At 42.4% G+C, this 16,934-nt stretch overlaps 1 protein-coding gene across 2 annotated transcripts in view; it reads right to left on the bottom strand.

Annotated features, from left to right (window-relative positions):
• Positions 1 to 584: 584 nt before the first annotated feature.
• CSNK2A1 (casein kinase 2 alpha 1) overlaps positions 585 to 16,934 on the bottom strand; it is a 36,432-nt gene continuing 20,082 nt past the window's right edge. For both annotated transcript variants that reach the window (XM_030533740.1, XM_030533741.1), the window contains 12 exons: positions 16,075 to 16,287; positions 14,443 to 14,554; positions 12,883 to 12,984; positions 12,181 to 12,231; positions 10,936 to 10,995; positions 9,859 to 9,942; positions 8,999 to 9,109; positions 7,942 to 8,043; positions 6,853 to 6,953; positions 5,585 to 5,733; positions 4,051 to 4,137; positions 585 to 3,514 (listed from right to left, as the gene is read on the bottom strand). In XM_030533740.1, the coding sequence (XP_030389600.1) occupies positions 3,399 to 3,514; positions 4,051 to 4,137; positions 5,585 to 5,733; positions 6,853 to 6,953; positions 7,942 to 8,043; positions 8,999 to 9,109; positions 9,859 to 9,942; positions 10,936 to 10,995; positions 12,181 to 12,231; positions 12,883 to 12,984; positions 14,443 to 14,554; positions 16,075 to 16,175 (1,176 nt within the window). In that variant the 5' untranslated portion in view covers positions 16,176 to 16,287 and the 3' untranslated portion in view covers positions 585 to 3,398. The remainder of the gene's footprint in view (positions 3,515 to 4,050; positions 4,138 to 5,584; positions 5,734 to 6,852; positions 6,954 to 7,941; positions 8,044 to 8,998; positions 9,110 to 9,858; positions 9,943 to 10,935; positions 10,996 to 12,180; positions 12,232 to 12,882; positions 12,985 to 14,442; positions 14,555 to 16,074; positions 16,288 to 16,934) is intronic.

The raw sequence follows: 16,934 nt of genomic DNA on the forward strand, positions 1-16,934 counted from the left end.
GGCCAGGAATTAAATACCCGATCACCAGAAGCTCAACATTTGCTTTGCAAGACAAAGATCCCTTTTCAGTTAACTACATATCCTCCATCACATTGCTTGTGCTCCTGAAGTTTCATTCCATGGATTAAGAGGAAGGGCTCCACGCACTCCTAATTCCAGAATTTGAGAGTCATTGCCTTAATTCCAGCTCAAACTGCAGGGGCAGTTTGGGTGCAAATATAATTATTCGAATTATCCCCACTCTCCTACACAAAATCTAATACTTCTGAAGACCAACATAAGCTTTTTGGTGACCACACATGACCAGGACATTTGTTTTCATCCTTCACCCAAGTGACTATTGCCAGCAATAGCATGCCCCTAATCGCCACAGAGACTGACTCAGAGGAAAGAATGCACCTGCCAAATCAACCCCACTTCCTGCAGCACCTATGCGCTCTTTGGAGGCCTCCATCCAAGCTCTGACAAGCCAGGACCTGTTTGCTTGTGTGAGCTTGGAAAAACAAGGCACAAAGTGGCACAGGTACAGAAGATGAAAAAATACTGTCTGAGCAGGGCACAAATTTCTGCAGCATTAGAATGAATACAATAACATTTCATCTTTATTTCCTTTTATGGAAGACACCAATGTAATTTGTGTAAAATCAAAGCAATTTAGTATGCATGTGCAACTAGCTGCAGGTTACTGTACTGCTCACTCTGCAGGGATGTTTTTGTTTCAATGTTTTTATTAAAAAAAAAATTAAAGACCTCCATGGCACCACCTCTTCCCAGCATGGTTAAGTTTAGTTATAACAATTACAATACAATTACAACCAATAAATCGAGAAAATAAAGTCTAACTTCAACAAAAAAGGGCCACTTCAAACAAGATAAAAAAGCTTTAAAAAAAAGACCTTGAAGGTTAGTTGCCAACAGGACTAATATATTGGCATTTGATTTCCTGCCATTTAACACAATGCAGAGACAAGTAGTACTGAGAAACAAGTGTTCCAATACAAGGTATACAGATGAGGTAATCTACAACACAGAAGTTGTTACAATCTGTAAACCCTTTGCCCTTCCATCACCACTTGGACACACTATCCCAGTCTATTTAGTGGCATGCTTGTGCAGTGAGTCGGATGTAGCATTTTATATAAAGAGCTTGTGTCACTTCCAGAAGGGAGTCCTTCCATTCTCATCTTGTTTTCTTGCTCTCTTTTGCAAGGCTTGATGGGCATGAGAACCGTCAGCTGTTTGTGGTTTCCTTATTATCCAGCCTTATCTACAATTATGCTCTCTTAGCTAGGAAGGAGCCAACTGTTTTGATTTCCTCATTTACAAAAAATAAATTGGTTAAGTGTCCTGTGTAGCTCCTGACCTAGTGCAAACAAACCACAAGTGATATCTTTGCCATACTTGGTGCTTTTAGCTACTGCACATCAAGAAAACAGTCAACATGGTCCGATTTTCACATCATTCTAGGATATAAAAAGATTAAGTACAATACATTTCCACTGGATGACATCCTGGAGAAGAAAGCTACCCTGGTGTTCATTAAAAATTCATCTCCCATTTAGGTGATCCTAATGTAAAGAGGACTATGGGTTCCATGCTGGGCAGTTTCTCTCAAATCCAGCCCATGCACTCAATTGCCTTACTTTGCAGAATTAATTGAAGCAATAAGGAAATAATGGTTGAAACCCCACCACACAAAATTAAAGTGGTAGGTGCTTATAGAACAAGCAGGGGTGAAATGCCAAGGCTTCAGGACTTGTTGCAAGAGCCAGAAGAGTACTCTAGGCCCAGAACAAGCAGCTGCTGCAATGGCATTAAAATGAGGATCCAGAAGTGATGGGTGCTATTGTGCTTAAAGTCTCTCTAGTGGAGCACCTGACAAGCTTAAGTGGTTTGATTTCAGTGAACAGCAATGCACAAAAAGCTGGGAATTGTTTCCCTACCACAAATCCCAGCATGGCGGCGAAACAAAAGGAGTTCTATGGCAAAAGATCCTTATCCCAGGAGATACTTTGGCTTGTGATGCTTCTATAAGGCTTCTCTGCATTGCTCACTACAACAGATCATTCAAAGGTGCATATGAATAGGAAAGCAGCCTCCCTCAATATATGCAGGCCTGCAGGCCACTCCTGTGTAAAAGTGTGCAACACCAACCCAGTGAGACCTCTACACAGGGAACTTAAATCTAACCTTGATAAATAAAACCAAATGTTTATTTACACCAAAGAATTCCAACACTGGATCTTTCACATATGAAGGACAAAGTATATATACACAGCAAAGGGTAGCAAGGCTGTAACAAGGGTGCTTTGTCATCAATAGTAATATCTGTCCACAATTACAGGTCTACCATTTCAGTTTAAGTTAGTCTACTCGCTTCTTCCTCTCAGTGCATATTTACAAGACTGTGAGGTAACCAGTATTCTCACCACATGGCACATGAGGGTGGGGGTGCTGGGTGATGACTCAATATGTGACTTGGCGCAGTCTGATTTTCCAGCTCTTTAAGTAGCCACCATTTTGAAATCCGTATAAACAATTTAAAAAAAACAATATACCCAGTAACAAATTAATTCCAGAATTCCAAGCCAAGGGACTGGCCGGAAGAACCTTATGTGGAAAAGGTGCTGATTAGAGTACAGTTTACCCTACTGAAGCACCTTCAACAGGAGATGGCAAGAACGTCAACTGGATCAGTAACTTTATGCTTTAAGACTAAAATTACATGCAAGGGAGAGAGTCGCCGCTCTGGTTAGCTCCTAGAGAGACATGATTCATACAGGACAGAATACGGTTTTAGGCCTTATCTGCGCTTATTTCTTATAAGTTTTTACCATCTCTACAAACTGAAGTTGTCTCCTCAATGTACCCCAGTTGAGTCATATGCAGAATATGGTGTTAAAGTGACTGGTACTTTAAGAATCCCCCTCCCACTGCCTTGTGAAGATTTGGTCTGGCAGACTCCAGAGAAAAAGCACAAGACAATCTCCCCACAGTGTGAGCTGGTGGAGGAGTAATGGTGGGACTATGAAGAGAAGAGATTTCCAGCAGGATACAACGGCCTGGAAACATAGTTGGTTCATCTTTGTTCTCAAGTGATGAGGAGTTTGGGAAAAAAATTGTCCGAGAAATATTCCATCTGCAGTATTTTCAGGGATTCCCCTGAGTTATGAAAAGTTCAAGTAAAAAAAAAAGAAAAAAAATCAGCCTATAATAATTTTTTTTATATAATGACTGAACTACTATAAATCCACAAGCAACTGTTCAGACACGGTGCCTCCAAAGTGTTCCATCCCCTCCCTTCCCCTGCCAGCTGCAAGCTGCAGCCTGGGGATAGGTAGAGGGGGAACCTCTTCCCCACCTGACTCAGCTCAGGCATTCGGAGACAAAACCCATCACTACTGCTGTGCTCCTGCAGCAGCCGGAACTGGCATCCCCAGAGTATTGGTGGCAGAAATCACGGGTGAGCCTGCTAGAGGTCCAAGGGGTGAAGGTGTTGGCACTGAAGAGATCCCTGAAACAAGACAGTTCAGCATGAATTAAAGCAGGGATGGCATATCATACCTGAGGCAACCCAATATGCTTCTAAAGGCCAGCTACTTTGGGAGGCCACTTTAGTGTGAGTGTAACAAAATGCCACTATCTTCTAAAGAACAAGAGGTGACTGAAGAGCTTTCATTGGCCTCTAAACAATCACCATTAGTCTCAAATGGTGGGGGGAGAATCACGTTTGTACACGTCTCCTCTTGGGAGCAGACACGCAATGCTGGATAAGTACTATCCTCCCATCTCAACATCTTTCAACCCTGCCCCAAAGGCATTCAAAACAATAGAGCACTTTCTTGTGAATCAAGTAGGGACCATGGCAGGTTAGTGAATCTTTACTCCTGTTTCATCCCCAACTCGTTTGTACCCCATTACATAGGTCATACCCTGGGGCTGATGGCTAGTAGCATTGCCTGCAGAATTCACTAGTCCTGATTGCTTTCCTCACCTCCCATCTCACTGTTGTACAGGAAGTTTTACAGCAATTACCAAGAAGGAACTGACCTGACATCATACTTGCGCTGCTGACAGGAGTGCTGCCACCTGGCATGCTGGATGAACCCATCCGAGCCTGGTCCTTCACAATGGGATCTAAGAACAACATACAAGGGGTTAGGTTTTGTTCTGCCAGACAGCATCTCAGAAGCACAAAGCCTGCATATGCACTGCTAACTGATATATAAGTATGCGCTAGGCATTTTTATATGAAATGTCAAATTGTGCCCTCGGGTGCACAGAAGCAAGTCCCTGACTTCAGCAGGAAATGCACACAGATGTATGAGGGTAGCATTTGATCACTATAAGCTGCAGTAATGCAGCACTCTAGTCTCAGTGGGTGTGCTTGACATAATAATAGGCAGCTGAGGGAACTGCATCCAAAGTTAGTCTGGGAAGGAAAGATTAAGGGACTTGACTAATAATAAATTGATCTCTGAAAGTGAGTTTAGTGGATCAGAGACCAAGATTTATCTCAAATTAACAGATAATTTCCAAATACAACCCTAAGTTGTTCAGTGTATTGAGGGTTTAACATGATACTATAACTTCGGGGGTGACAATTACTTTTTAGGTCTTAATCTTTCATAAAAAGCCTGTTTCATTAGCTGCCCCTTTTCTTCCCAGCTTCAGACTGACAGTGCCCCACCCATGGCTGATGATAAAAAAAAGACCCAGAGCCTGCTTCTGCAGCAGCACAAAGAACCATAAATGTTTCCCTGGTTGCTGCTGAGCTACAGCTGAGCAAATCTTGAAACCATTTTTCTGCAGATATTTGTTCATATTTGGAATAAAATTCTCTTCAGCTCTTTCTAGAAGTCTTTTGCATTCGCTCTTCATGAAAGTTCTAGCACTCAAGCTTTAAAATCAAATTTTTTAGCTCTAACATTTGCCAAAAGCAAACTAAGTTGTGTATTAAGTTGCAAAATTTTCATTGTAGACTGTGTTGCTTAATTGTACGAATCAATCAGGGACCAAGAAAACAACGTGACTAGTGTTACTAAGCAAATAATCAGATTTGACATTTTTGCAACTATTCACAAAAAATCTGCGGACCAAGAATTATTTGTTGAAGAAATCACAAATAAGTTTGAACAAATGTATGAGAATTTTGCCATACTAGCAAACAAAATATAGGCAAAAACTATACATTAAACAACAAAATGGGATGAGATACTATTCATTTGGTTTTATTAAAACACAGGAGATAGGTAAGAAATCAGGCATCTGTGCTGCAGTCATCACCAAAGCAGCACCACTAAGTGTCTTCATTAACAGGCTGATTGACTGGCTTGACAATACATATACCACAACTCATTCTCCATCCTGGGAGTGCCCTTCCTTCCCAGAAGGGCAAGTCCAGGCTGGCTTAGGTGTAATGGACTACCTCATCTAACACAGTCAGAGGCAAACAATCTTTCAGATCCTATGCAAGCATCTGGACAGACAAGGCTCAGTTTACAGCCACTTGCCGCATCTCCATCATTAACCAATAGAACCAGCAGCTCAAACAGTAGCAAAACATGAGAAGGTTTCTACTTACAGAAGTAGGGGTGTTCCATGGCTTCTCTTGCTGTGAGTCGTGACTGGTGATCATACCGCAGCAATTTGTCTAAGAAATCCAGAGCTTCTGGGCTCACCAAGTGTTGGTTCTCACTGTGAACAAAGCGCTCCCATCGCTTACGGGAGTGCCTGTAGAGTGAGGAAAGTCAGATGAGTGGAGTCTGGAACACCACTGTTGAATATGGCTTTTCCTCTTTGGAACAGGGCCTGCTGGCCAGGTGTATGCCACAAGAGATACTGTCACTATTCAGTGAGGCAGCAAATATGATCAGAATTGTACTGGAGATTAGAAAGTTGGAGTACACCATGCCACCTCTTGGTGGCACAGTAGTCAATGTGACTTCAGGTTGTGAAATTAACTCCCAGACCACACTGCGTACTGATCTACACTAAGGGCTTGTTTACATTACGCACTGGATCGATGGGCAGTGATCGATCCAGCCGAGCGCTCTCCCATCGACTTACCACAGGAAGTAGATCTAAGTACGCACTTGAAGTTGCGTAACCTAGATCGATCGATCCCCACCCCCCCAGTGTAGACCAGGCCTGGGTTATGCAACTTTAGCTACGAAGTCAACATATTGAGATCTACTTACTGCAGTGTGTTGCTGGGAGACACTCTCCCATTGATTCCCCTTGCACTTCTCGTTGAGGTGCAGTACCGGAGTTGATGCTAGAGTGATTGGCGGTCGATTTATCGTATCTCATAGACTCATAGACTTTAAGGTCAGAAGGGATATTAGACACTATAAATCGACCCCCACTGGATTGATCACTGCCCATCGATCTGGCTGGTAGTGTAGACAAGCCCTCTCTCTCCCTACTGCACCTCCCCCAAAGTAGTTTTGGTGGATGTCACCACTGAAAACGATCACTGTACTAGAAAAATCTACCTTCTCCTAAGCAGTGATTGATTTGCTGTAACAAAGTCAACAGCCACTGATCAAATTCCCCTGAAGAAGAGTGGTAGCATCTGCCTAGTCACTAACTCCAATTGTACATTTATTGCCTACAAGATCTCCCAGAAACTGTCAGCATCTGTCCTTAGTCACATCTGCAGAGACAGGATTATTTTCAAGGCAGCACTGCTCTACTGGATTGGTATCACACAAGAACCAGGTTAGTTTTAGGAGCCCTACAGCTGCTTTCTTCCTAGACAGTGGTCTGTGTCTAGACACAGCACTGCTGCCAGAGCATTAGTTTACCTGCTCACAGATTTTGGGTTGATCTTAAAGGTTCCTGGCTCACCTGCCCAAGATGTCGTTGAAGCGTGGATCCAGCTCAATGTTGTATTTGTCAATGTAGTCATATAGATCTTCTGTCCCCAGCACCTTGGCTATCCTCACCAACTGGTATCAAACAACAAAAGATAAGCCACTTTGAAGGGGGAAGAAGGATGTGATACAACCATCAAGAAAGTAACACAGTATATCCTCTTATCAGCACTGAAGTGCTATTCCAGAACAATGAATCCATGTTCAGGGGTGGTCTTGTGGCTCCTACTCCCCAGACTGCATAGGATCACAAATACAGCAAACATGCCCTTACCGATATTCAGTTCTTCTGGTCAGTCATGTCAGTCTATTAGAGAAGGGCATGCAGTATTCTAATTCAATTTGTAGAGGAAAAGTCTCAAAATAGCAACTGTGTGGGAGGGCAGGAATAAAACCGGGGAAAAGGCAGAAGCCCCAGAATGAGCCACTGAAGGGCAATACATTATCTTAGAGGGCTCAGGAAAGGTCTCTGAACAAGGCGGCCAACATTCTTTAACTTCACATATCAGTTTAGGCACCTAAATCCATGGGAGCACCTAAATCCATGGGGATTAAGTGCTTAATTTTAGACATGTTCCATTTGAAAGTTTTGGCTCATGGTCCTACAGCCTATGTAATTCTGGTGCATAAGTACCAAAAGGGGATAAATAATGAACCTGGTGTGAAGTCAGTCACTTTACTGAATAAGAAAAACCATGAAGATACTGGGTAAGTCTGAGAGCAAGACTGAAGATTGGTATCAGGAAGGGCTTTTCATATAATGTTACTGGTTCATGCTGTTCTGAAACACACTGTCTACTATGCTAAATAGAACCATTGCTCTTGATGAGAACAAATATCTTCAGATACACCAGCTGAAACACAGCTCAAAAGATGTACTGTTCCTTCTAGCCATACATTTCCATTGAATCAGTAGATAAACGTTACACATTGAACAGAGACTAAAACATGGCTTCAGACTGAGAAAAATAGTGACGATAAATGCTAATTCTTCAGTCCCTTGTGATGGCTGGAAATGCAAACCAGAAACCTGGACCATGGGGATTGCACCTGCTAAACTCACCTGATCATAATTGTCATGGCCATGAAAAAATGGTTCCTTTCGGAAGATCATACTGGCCAACATGCAACCCAAGCTCCACATATCCAAACTATAGTCATACATCTGGAAAAAACAAAGACATGACTCACTCCTTCTGGCAAGATAACTTCTTAAGTGACTCCAATGCTAAAGAGAGCATTGTCCAAATGATATATAGGCCAGATGATGTTAGGAATAACGAATGAAACGTGCTCACACAATACGATCCTAAAAAACCTCGTTTGGCTCTAAAACTCCAGTTGCTCAAACTGGGCTCTGGGAACTTAAGAGAACAGTGGCAGTTGTCATCAGCTCCATCTTTCTATCTTGATGGAACTGTAACAAGGTGTGTGAGGGCTGCGTTCACTGGAAGTAGATAATATGGAATCGATCAATTGCCAGGTTGTGTTGCCAGAGAAGTAATGTGAGGTAGGTAAGAAAGAACAGAAACAGGTTGTTTCTCACCTAGGAAAAATTGGCAGGTGAGAAATTGGCTTGGCCTTGGCCCTGAACCAGAACAGAACCTGGGAGTGCTGGGCCCCTTGGTCAGTTAGTAACATCCTTCCAACCCCAGCACACAGTTTGTAACCCTCCACAATGGAAACAGCCTGTAGCTAAAATGAACTATAGCAATAACCTCTCTTTTTAGGATTTTAATGGCTCTATTTAGTAATTTATGCCATACATTTAGTTACCCTGAGTGTAAACATGGGTCCAGTTCAATTCTTTGTATGCTCTTCCTTAGTACAAGGCTGGTCCCCTTATCTTCCCTTGCTTCTGAAATCAAGGAAGCAGGCCTGTAAGTTTTTTGGCTCTTCTCTAGAGCCTCTTAGAAACATTAATCTCTCCAATACACTGGTGCTGAATACCCTCTGCTGCTTTTTTTTCCTGCATTGGAGGACAGGTCCTCCAAGGTTCTTGAATTCTGCCAAGTCTTCAGATGGTCTAGTTCCTTAGTGTCCTGCTCTGGTATGGTACTGGGCTTCTGTATAAGCCAAAGTTAAGCAGCTTTGGTCTGAACCTCACTTATGATTCTTACCTGATAATCTACAAGGAGTTCAGGTCCTTTGAAGTATCGGGAAGCCACTCTGACATTGTACTCCTGGCCAGGATGATAGAATTCAGCCAGACCCCAGTCTATTAGCCTCAGCTAGAAATGGAAGAGGAAGAAGAGGTAAGAAGGCCTGGTCTGGGCCTTGGCTCTCCAATTACTTTGGACACCATGTCTCAGAAAATTTGAGACTAAATTGGGTCTTTTTAATCCGCTAGAAGTGAGATCATGAACATCTGTGTTGATTCTTGGTAGAGGATTAGTCTAAACTTGACACTGTTACCCCTCTATCTTTGTGCTGGAAATACTTAAACCCTCCCCACCCCCCAACACACATTTGAGATTATTTGAGCAAGTCAGAGCATTGCATTTCAGTTCCAAGATCTAACGTAGTAGAAGGAAATTTCTTAGCACAAGCAGCTTCTGTCTGGGTTAACAGAGTGGGGATGTCTCATACAAGATCAGTTTTTGAGGGACAAAGGAACCACATTATAGTCACTAACATAGCTAGACTTGCAAGTAAAAGCAGTCGCCACATTCCAACCACACACAGGAATCACTTCTGAACGCATGTACACATAATCACCTCTAGCTATACATGTTACAGTATGAACTACAACATGTGAGGAAGATTCGTCACTTAAACAGTTGTAATTCTGTATAAAGTTTAACTGTAGCTATTCAGTTAAAGGCTTTTTACAGATTTTCATTTTAGATTTATTCACATGATGGAAAAGCTACCACTTTGAGCCTTGATCTCTGGCAGCACCACAGCACAGTGATGGCATGATGGAGGTGCTGTAGATCTGAAGGAAAAAGTGAAACCCAACCAGCATTCTGCTCCTTACCTTTCTGTGCTCATGGTCAATCATGACGTTGTGGGGTTTGACATCTCTGTGCATGATCCCCATGCTATGACAGTAATCTAAAGCCTGTGTATAGAACAGAGGAAAGGAAGAAATCATTCAACGCAGAATTCTTTTGCATCCACTCTGACCAAAGCAGGGGTCACAAAGGAACGACACCATTTTGTGTTCTTTGAGATCTACTCCCTTGTCAAGGCTCCCATGCATAGGAAAGGAGGAAGCTGTATGAGGAAGGATTCCAAAAATAGATAGCTGCCCTACTTCAGACAGATTTATGAACTGAGCCAGTTGTAAAGTTAATACTGGTTACAGGAATAAAGTTTGAGAAACAGCTTTCTTCAAACCCAGCAGGTGGGGAAGTGTTTTCATGCATACCCCAATCTCACCACACAGCAGACCTGACTATCATCCGAGGTCTGTTCTACTTACTCATACTAAAAAGAAAACCTATAGAACTTGCTTTTCAATACCTTCTCCCCAGGAATGGGCCCATCCATATGTTTTGGGGAGAGCAATGCTTCTAGCTTCACCTCAGATGCCTCCTAATGTAAGTGGAATGTCAATAACGGCCGTAAAAGCAGAGCTATAAGACACCATGGACCAAACAGGTCTTGCTTCCTTCAAACTCTGATGAAGGGGGGAAAAGGGACACCTCCCATTTGCATAAGAAAGGGGATTTTGTGCTGCAAACACACTCAGTTCACAGATGACATTAAGGCAGGAAGCCAGCACATCACATCTTCCAATCCAAGTTTTCCTCTTTCTCAGGCTGTACACACATATCTGATTTAGTATTTCTGCTTGTCTCAGTGTACCCAAAAATTCAAAGGCAGCAGCCCGTCTATACCCAGCAGGGCTAGAATATGTGGGAACAAGGCAGGCCAGTTCCTGTAAACTTGATATGAGCCCTCTCACTTCTGTCATTCAGAGACCTGATCCATCTGCATCTGTTTTCTATCACTGACTAGTCATGCCAGCCACCGTAGGACTGTACTGGGGGCAAATCCCAGATCCACACAAAACTGATAAAAAAAATCGAACTGGAGAACATCCACTTACCTTCAAAATCTCATACATATAGAACCTAATATCATAGTCTGTTAATGTCTGGTACAATTGCTGTGGGAGAGAAGGACATCTCTTCAGTGTTAAGAACACAGCAGGAAATCACATCCATGCCAATACAGAATAAAACAACTAGGTTCCCTGCATCTATGTTTTTCCAGCTGCATTCATGGCAGTGGCAACATTTCCTCAATCCACCAGCCACTCAGCACTGCCCCCTTCCTCCTATAATTCAGCTGTATCGTTCACCTCTAATTTTGGCCAATGTAAAGCTCACTTCCAAGAAGTACAGTTCTGATTTCATTTCCCACAGACGCCCTCAGCCCTCGAATGCAGTGTCATAAAAAGCAATGGCTTGCAGGCTGGCTCTCAGAGGTTGAAGATTTCCGCAGAATTCAGACAACTATTCAAGATGGTGTTAACAAAAGAGTGGCCATAATGGGTCAGACCAATCATCCATCTAGCCCAGTATCCTGTCTTCTGACAATAGTCAGTTTTAAATGTGTCAGAGGGAATAAACAGACCATGGCAATTATTGACTGATCCATCCAGTCATCCCAGTCCCAGCTTCTGGCAGTCAGAGGTTTAGGGACACCCAGAGCATGAGCTGCTTCACTGATCATCTTGTTGAATATCCATTGATGGACCTGTCCTCCATGAATCCCGTTAACTTTTGGCTTTCACAGTCTCTTGACAACAAGTTCCACAGGATGACTATGCATTGTGTGAAGAAGTACTTCCTTTATGTTTGTTTTAAACAAGCTGCTTTTTAATTTCTGTGAGTGACCCCTGGTTCTTGTGTTATATGAAGGGGTAAATAACTCTAGGGGTATGTCAAAAAGAGGTAAGGGCAAGCAGCACTGAATTCTCTCTCTCCACAGAACTGAAGCCACAGTAACATGCATTTTCACATTTCAAAATTGGGAAGTGACCAGGGCAATGAATGTTGGGGACATTCACCTGCTGCACAAGAAGTGTTTAACAGTATGGGACTTGGGATCAGGATTCCTGGATTCTATTAAGTGTTCTACTACTGAGTCATTAGGAATGAGCACATTACAAACTTCTGTCCCAGGATTAACCATCTTTAATGTCAGGATAACATGTCAAAAGGAAACAGCGATTGCATTACCTGCCCAAGACAACGGTACTAGTCCCACCTCTCCATAAATAAAAGTTAAGGGAGGTGGCTTTCAAATGGAAAAGAACACAATTACAAGCAGATATCTCAAACTGTACCTTAAAGTCTGTGTTGTTTACGTGTTCAAAAACCAAAGCAGGGGTCCGGGACTAGGGAGAGAGAAAGAAATATTTAGCTATGTTAAATCTTTGTACACGTTATGAATCTGGTGATTTTCTATGATCATCACTAAAATCCCTTCCCCCTTGGACAATTTACATGCTCCAGTTGCTTTCTGGGATTCACAAAGAGATGGCAGAGCTGAAGTCATCACTACTTTGCATTGGCCCTGTGTTTGCAGAATGAATTCACCCATTTCAGTTCAGTCCCTTAGTCTAGAAGGGTAAGGGACGGTTTACACTGAAAACTTACATCGGTATAGCTGTGCATCTCGCAGATGTGAAAAATCTATGCTCCTGAGAGATAGAGCTATGTCACCCGCACCCCCAGCATAGATAGCGCTCGGTTGATGGAAGAATTCTTCTGTCAGCATAGTTACCCCTCCTGTTGCTATAGTGAGTGTCTACACTGAAGCACTGCAGCTATGCCGCTGTTAGTGTTTTAAGTGTAGAAAAAGCCTAAGAATTGGTCTCTGGATGGGGTAGGGCCCTCTGAAAGAAGCTAAACTGATTAGAAGGCTGATCTGATTAAGCAATTTAAAGACAGGATTTAAGAGCAGAGGGGAAAGCAGAGTGAGGACAGGTCAACACTGAAGTCAAACCCAGCAATTTGAGCACCATCCCTAAGCCGTTTATACTCACCACAGGGTCTTTTACTATGTCTGCAAGGGTGATTATATTGGGACCACCTCGCAAGTTCTCTAAGATCTTGATTTCACGCTTGATTTTCTTCTTTTTTACTGGCTGAAGGAAAAAACCCAAAGCATTGGTAAAATGAAACATTCCAGTGAGTAAGACAAATGGAAAAGCTGCAGCACAGCATCTGTCTCTCTCTCTTAAAAGTGGCTGTCACAGCCCTTCTGGAATTAGGTTAAAAAGCCAAACTTTCCAGTTTCATTATCTGATTTTGCATGCATTAGAAGGAGGGGAGTCTCAGACCATCTCTCCTTCCACTCTCAGTTGTACACCACTTGGTGAGAGCAACAGCTAAAGCCACTTATTACCTTGAAAGGTAGCCAAAAATACAAAATGATCCTGATACTATCTATATGACCAGACAGCTGGAAATGAGTAGTAGTACCATGTGACCAGCAAGCTCTGAGTGGAACACCAGCAATACAACCAGTTTGAGAAACTCCGGATTACAACAGTTCACCAATTAAGGCTGTAAGATATGTGCGTTCCAGTGCAAGTGATCTTTTATTAGCCAGAGACAAGAAGCCAGAGTCTTTGGCAGTTAGCAATTGAGAGCCTACCTCTTGAGTCTGCATTTTAGATGTAAATCTTAACTATGGTGACATTCTGTAGAACAGAAAAGCAATGCTCTAAGGTTAGTAGTCACTAAAGTTTAGCTCAGGGGTAGGCAACCTGTAGCACGCAAGCTGATTTTCAGTGGCACTCACACTGCCTGGGTCCTGGCCACCAGTCCGGGGGGCTCTGCATTTTCATTTTAAATGAAGCTTCTTACACATTTTAAAACCCTTATTTACTTTACATACAATAGTTTAGTTATATATTATAGACTTCGAGAAAGAGACCTTCTAAAAATGTTACAATGTATTACTGGCACGCAAAACCTTAAACTAGAGTGACTAAATGAAGACTCGGCACAGCACTTCTGAAAGGCTGCCGACCCCAGGTTTAGCTAATCCGTGGTCTTAAAGAGGAACAATTCCAGCTTGACTCTTGGGTGTTTTGCCTCTCTGTTCTTAAGGGGGAAATAGCCAGAGTGCTCATGGGGAGGGAGCTCATGGCTTCACACAGGGCAAGAGAATTTTCTAATCATCCTTTTGGTGTCAACAGATTATGAGCTCAGCTCTAAAAGCTAATGTCTGGTGTAATGGCGTTGATCTCAAAGAAAACCTACTTTCCTAATGCAGTGGGGAGAAAGCCATGGCAGCACACCGTGATACAGAGTAGCTCCTTGGAAGGATGGATAGGCACAGAAGCGGATAGTGCTACAAGCAGAAATTTCCTATAGACAGATTTGACAAGGTAGACAAGCATGGGGCTTGCACGGATGGACTGAGAATAGTGCTGAGTTACAGGAACCTCAAAGGGGTTCCAAGTACCACTCAGTGACATTTTCCATAACAGAATTATTTCAGGAAACTCAGATGTTCTAAGCCAAAGCCTTGCACTTTATATGTACCTAAATACCCCAGGGATAGATTTCCATCTTCCACACAGTCCCTTACTCACCTTGAGGATTTTAACTACTACTTTTTCATTATTTGTGATGTTGATGGCTTCAAACACTTCGCTGTATTTGCCCCGGCCTAATTTCCGAACTAGCTGGTAGTCATCTTGATTTCTGTGAAGAGATAAAGGCACAGAGTCCCCAAAGAGCTCAGTCAGTCCTTTTTCATTCACAAAATTATCCCTCTACAAACATTAGCTCTCTGCCTCGTCTTTTATAAAAGCTAAGTAGTATGGCTGACTGGACTCCTCTTTCTAAAATAAAAGATCAAAGACGGATAGAGAAATGTGGAACCTCACTTTTCCACCTCAATACAAATGCAACCCAGGTGAGTAATGACCAAGAGTAGCTGCCATTTGATAATTGCCTATTTGTAATGATCCTGGTTTCCAAGTAGTTCCTCCTCAGCAGGAGTTCCTCCCCCCCCCGCAAAAAAACCTTAATACCCGGAGACCTTGAAACAGTCTCATCAAGAGAGGTCAAGGACTGAAGGGACCATGTAGACAGCTACCCTCACACAGAGAGGTGACCCCTCCCATTCAGGGCTGAAGAACATTGGGAGAGGAGTGTAGGAAACCTTTCATTGTCATTACCTGTTTTGCATCTTTTCTTGGATAGGGGATTTATTTCCTGGGATGTCACAAGAACCAAGTTCACTTAAACTGATCAGCAAAAGAATGAGGAGTACTTTGTGGCACCTTAGAGACTAACAAATTTATTTGAGCATAAGCTTTCGTGGGCTAAAACTCACTTCATCGGATGCATGCAGTGGAAAATACAGTAGGAAAATATATATTACACAGAGAACATGAAAAAATGGGTGTTGCCATACTAACTATAATGAGAGTAATCAGTTACGGTGTTTCTCCTCCAACAAGTGACAAGATAAACCCAGTACCCAATCTTTTCCTTGAGTGAAGGGCTGGGAAAAATGGTGTGTTTCAGTTGAGACCACCCCAATACGTTTGTTTGGTCCTTCCATCCAGCACAGACTTGACATGTATGACTTCCATGCACATCACAAAATCTAACAGACTGTTAACATCAATTAAAATTATTAAGGGAGACAGCACCAAAAGTGCTATAAAACCTGTTTAAAATGGACTGAGTCTGGGGCACTGCTTATGCTCAGAAGACAACGTGTATTTCAGGTACAAAACTTCTCCAGACCCTTGCAGAGAGCTGACTAATGAGATTGTTACAAAGTGATATACACAGAGACACTGTAAAAAAAAAAAAAAAAAGTCTCTTCTATCATCACCCAATTTACAGAGGTACCTTGCCACCTTTTCAAATTATTCACCCAGAACTAAGATCTTAGTTTCTCCATCACTACTGAAAAGCAACTAGACTAAAGGAAGGAGGGAGCTGCTCAAAGTTTTCTTATACTGCTGTGGTTTTAAAAGTGACAAGAAAATCTTTCAGACACTGAAGGGGCACTGTGCTATTTCTACAATTGATGATAAACCTTACAACCCTAACATACACCATTCATACTAGAATACTGGCAAAATGCAAGAAAAACCTTAAGTATTACAGGTGCTCGAACTGATAGCTTCCCACACACCACTCAGCCAGATCCAACAAGAATCAATCCCTGCCCAGCACAGTCAATACAAAGTGCAGACACTTACCCCCATTCGACAACATGTGACTCATAGTCCCAGTACTCTCGGGGTCTGTGCGTGTTTACATCAGTGTAAACTCTGGCCCTGCTTGGCACGGGTCCTGACATGTCGGACAGGTTGCTGGGTGGGGTTATATTAGGTGTTTAGAGTTCTAGTAGCCTCTGATTCTCAAAACCCGACACAGGGTGAAGACCTTGGATGGGCCTTTGGTTTTTCCCACTATAGAAACAAAACGAACAAAGGTTAAAATCTCAAGGCAATATTAAAATGTTTACGTTAATCATTAAAAGCTGTCCAGCAGAACTGGAAACTGGCCATGGGCCGGAGATCATTCCTCAGGGCTTGAAAAACGTATTTGCTTGCTCACCCTGAGTAAGTGGGAAGGAGCACTACCCCATCCATTTTAGTAGATTCAAAGTTTCACTTTAAAAAACTTTTTTAAACTTTCATGGTTGCAAATGGGAATCAATGCAGCATGGTCTGAATCTGCAGACAAACTCCTAGTTCAGCCATGTTCTGAAAGCAACAACATCCAACTCCTTAATCCTCCAGTAGAGAAACAATGCTCAAGTCACCATGTGTTGAAGAGCCCAATCTACTATATCCACATTACGAGATGACGTATATGACTGGAATACACCACCTATTTGTAATGCAGTGATAAATGATGCTGCATAATATAGGGGGATGATGGGAAGATTGACAAGTTTTCTGGAGCAGACTTTTTATAAAAAACTATCAATATTTTGTATTTAAATATTTCAATCTTTACTTATAATCGTGTGTGTCTAAGAACTATAAATGCATTGGGGCAGAAGTAGCCTATGATTTTGTTCTTTGAAGTGCAAATATGCATGAAAGAAGAG

The sequence above is a fragment of the Gopherus evgoodei genome, chromosome 14, assembly GCF_007399415.2.
Source record: "Gopherus evgoodei ecotype Sinaloan lineage chromosome 14, rGopEvg1_v1.p, whole genome shotgun sequence".
Taxonomy (NCBI): Eukaryota; Metazoa; Chordata; order Testudines; family Testudinidae; genus Gopherus; species Gopherus evgoodei.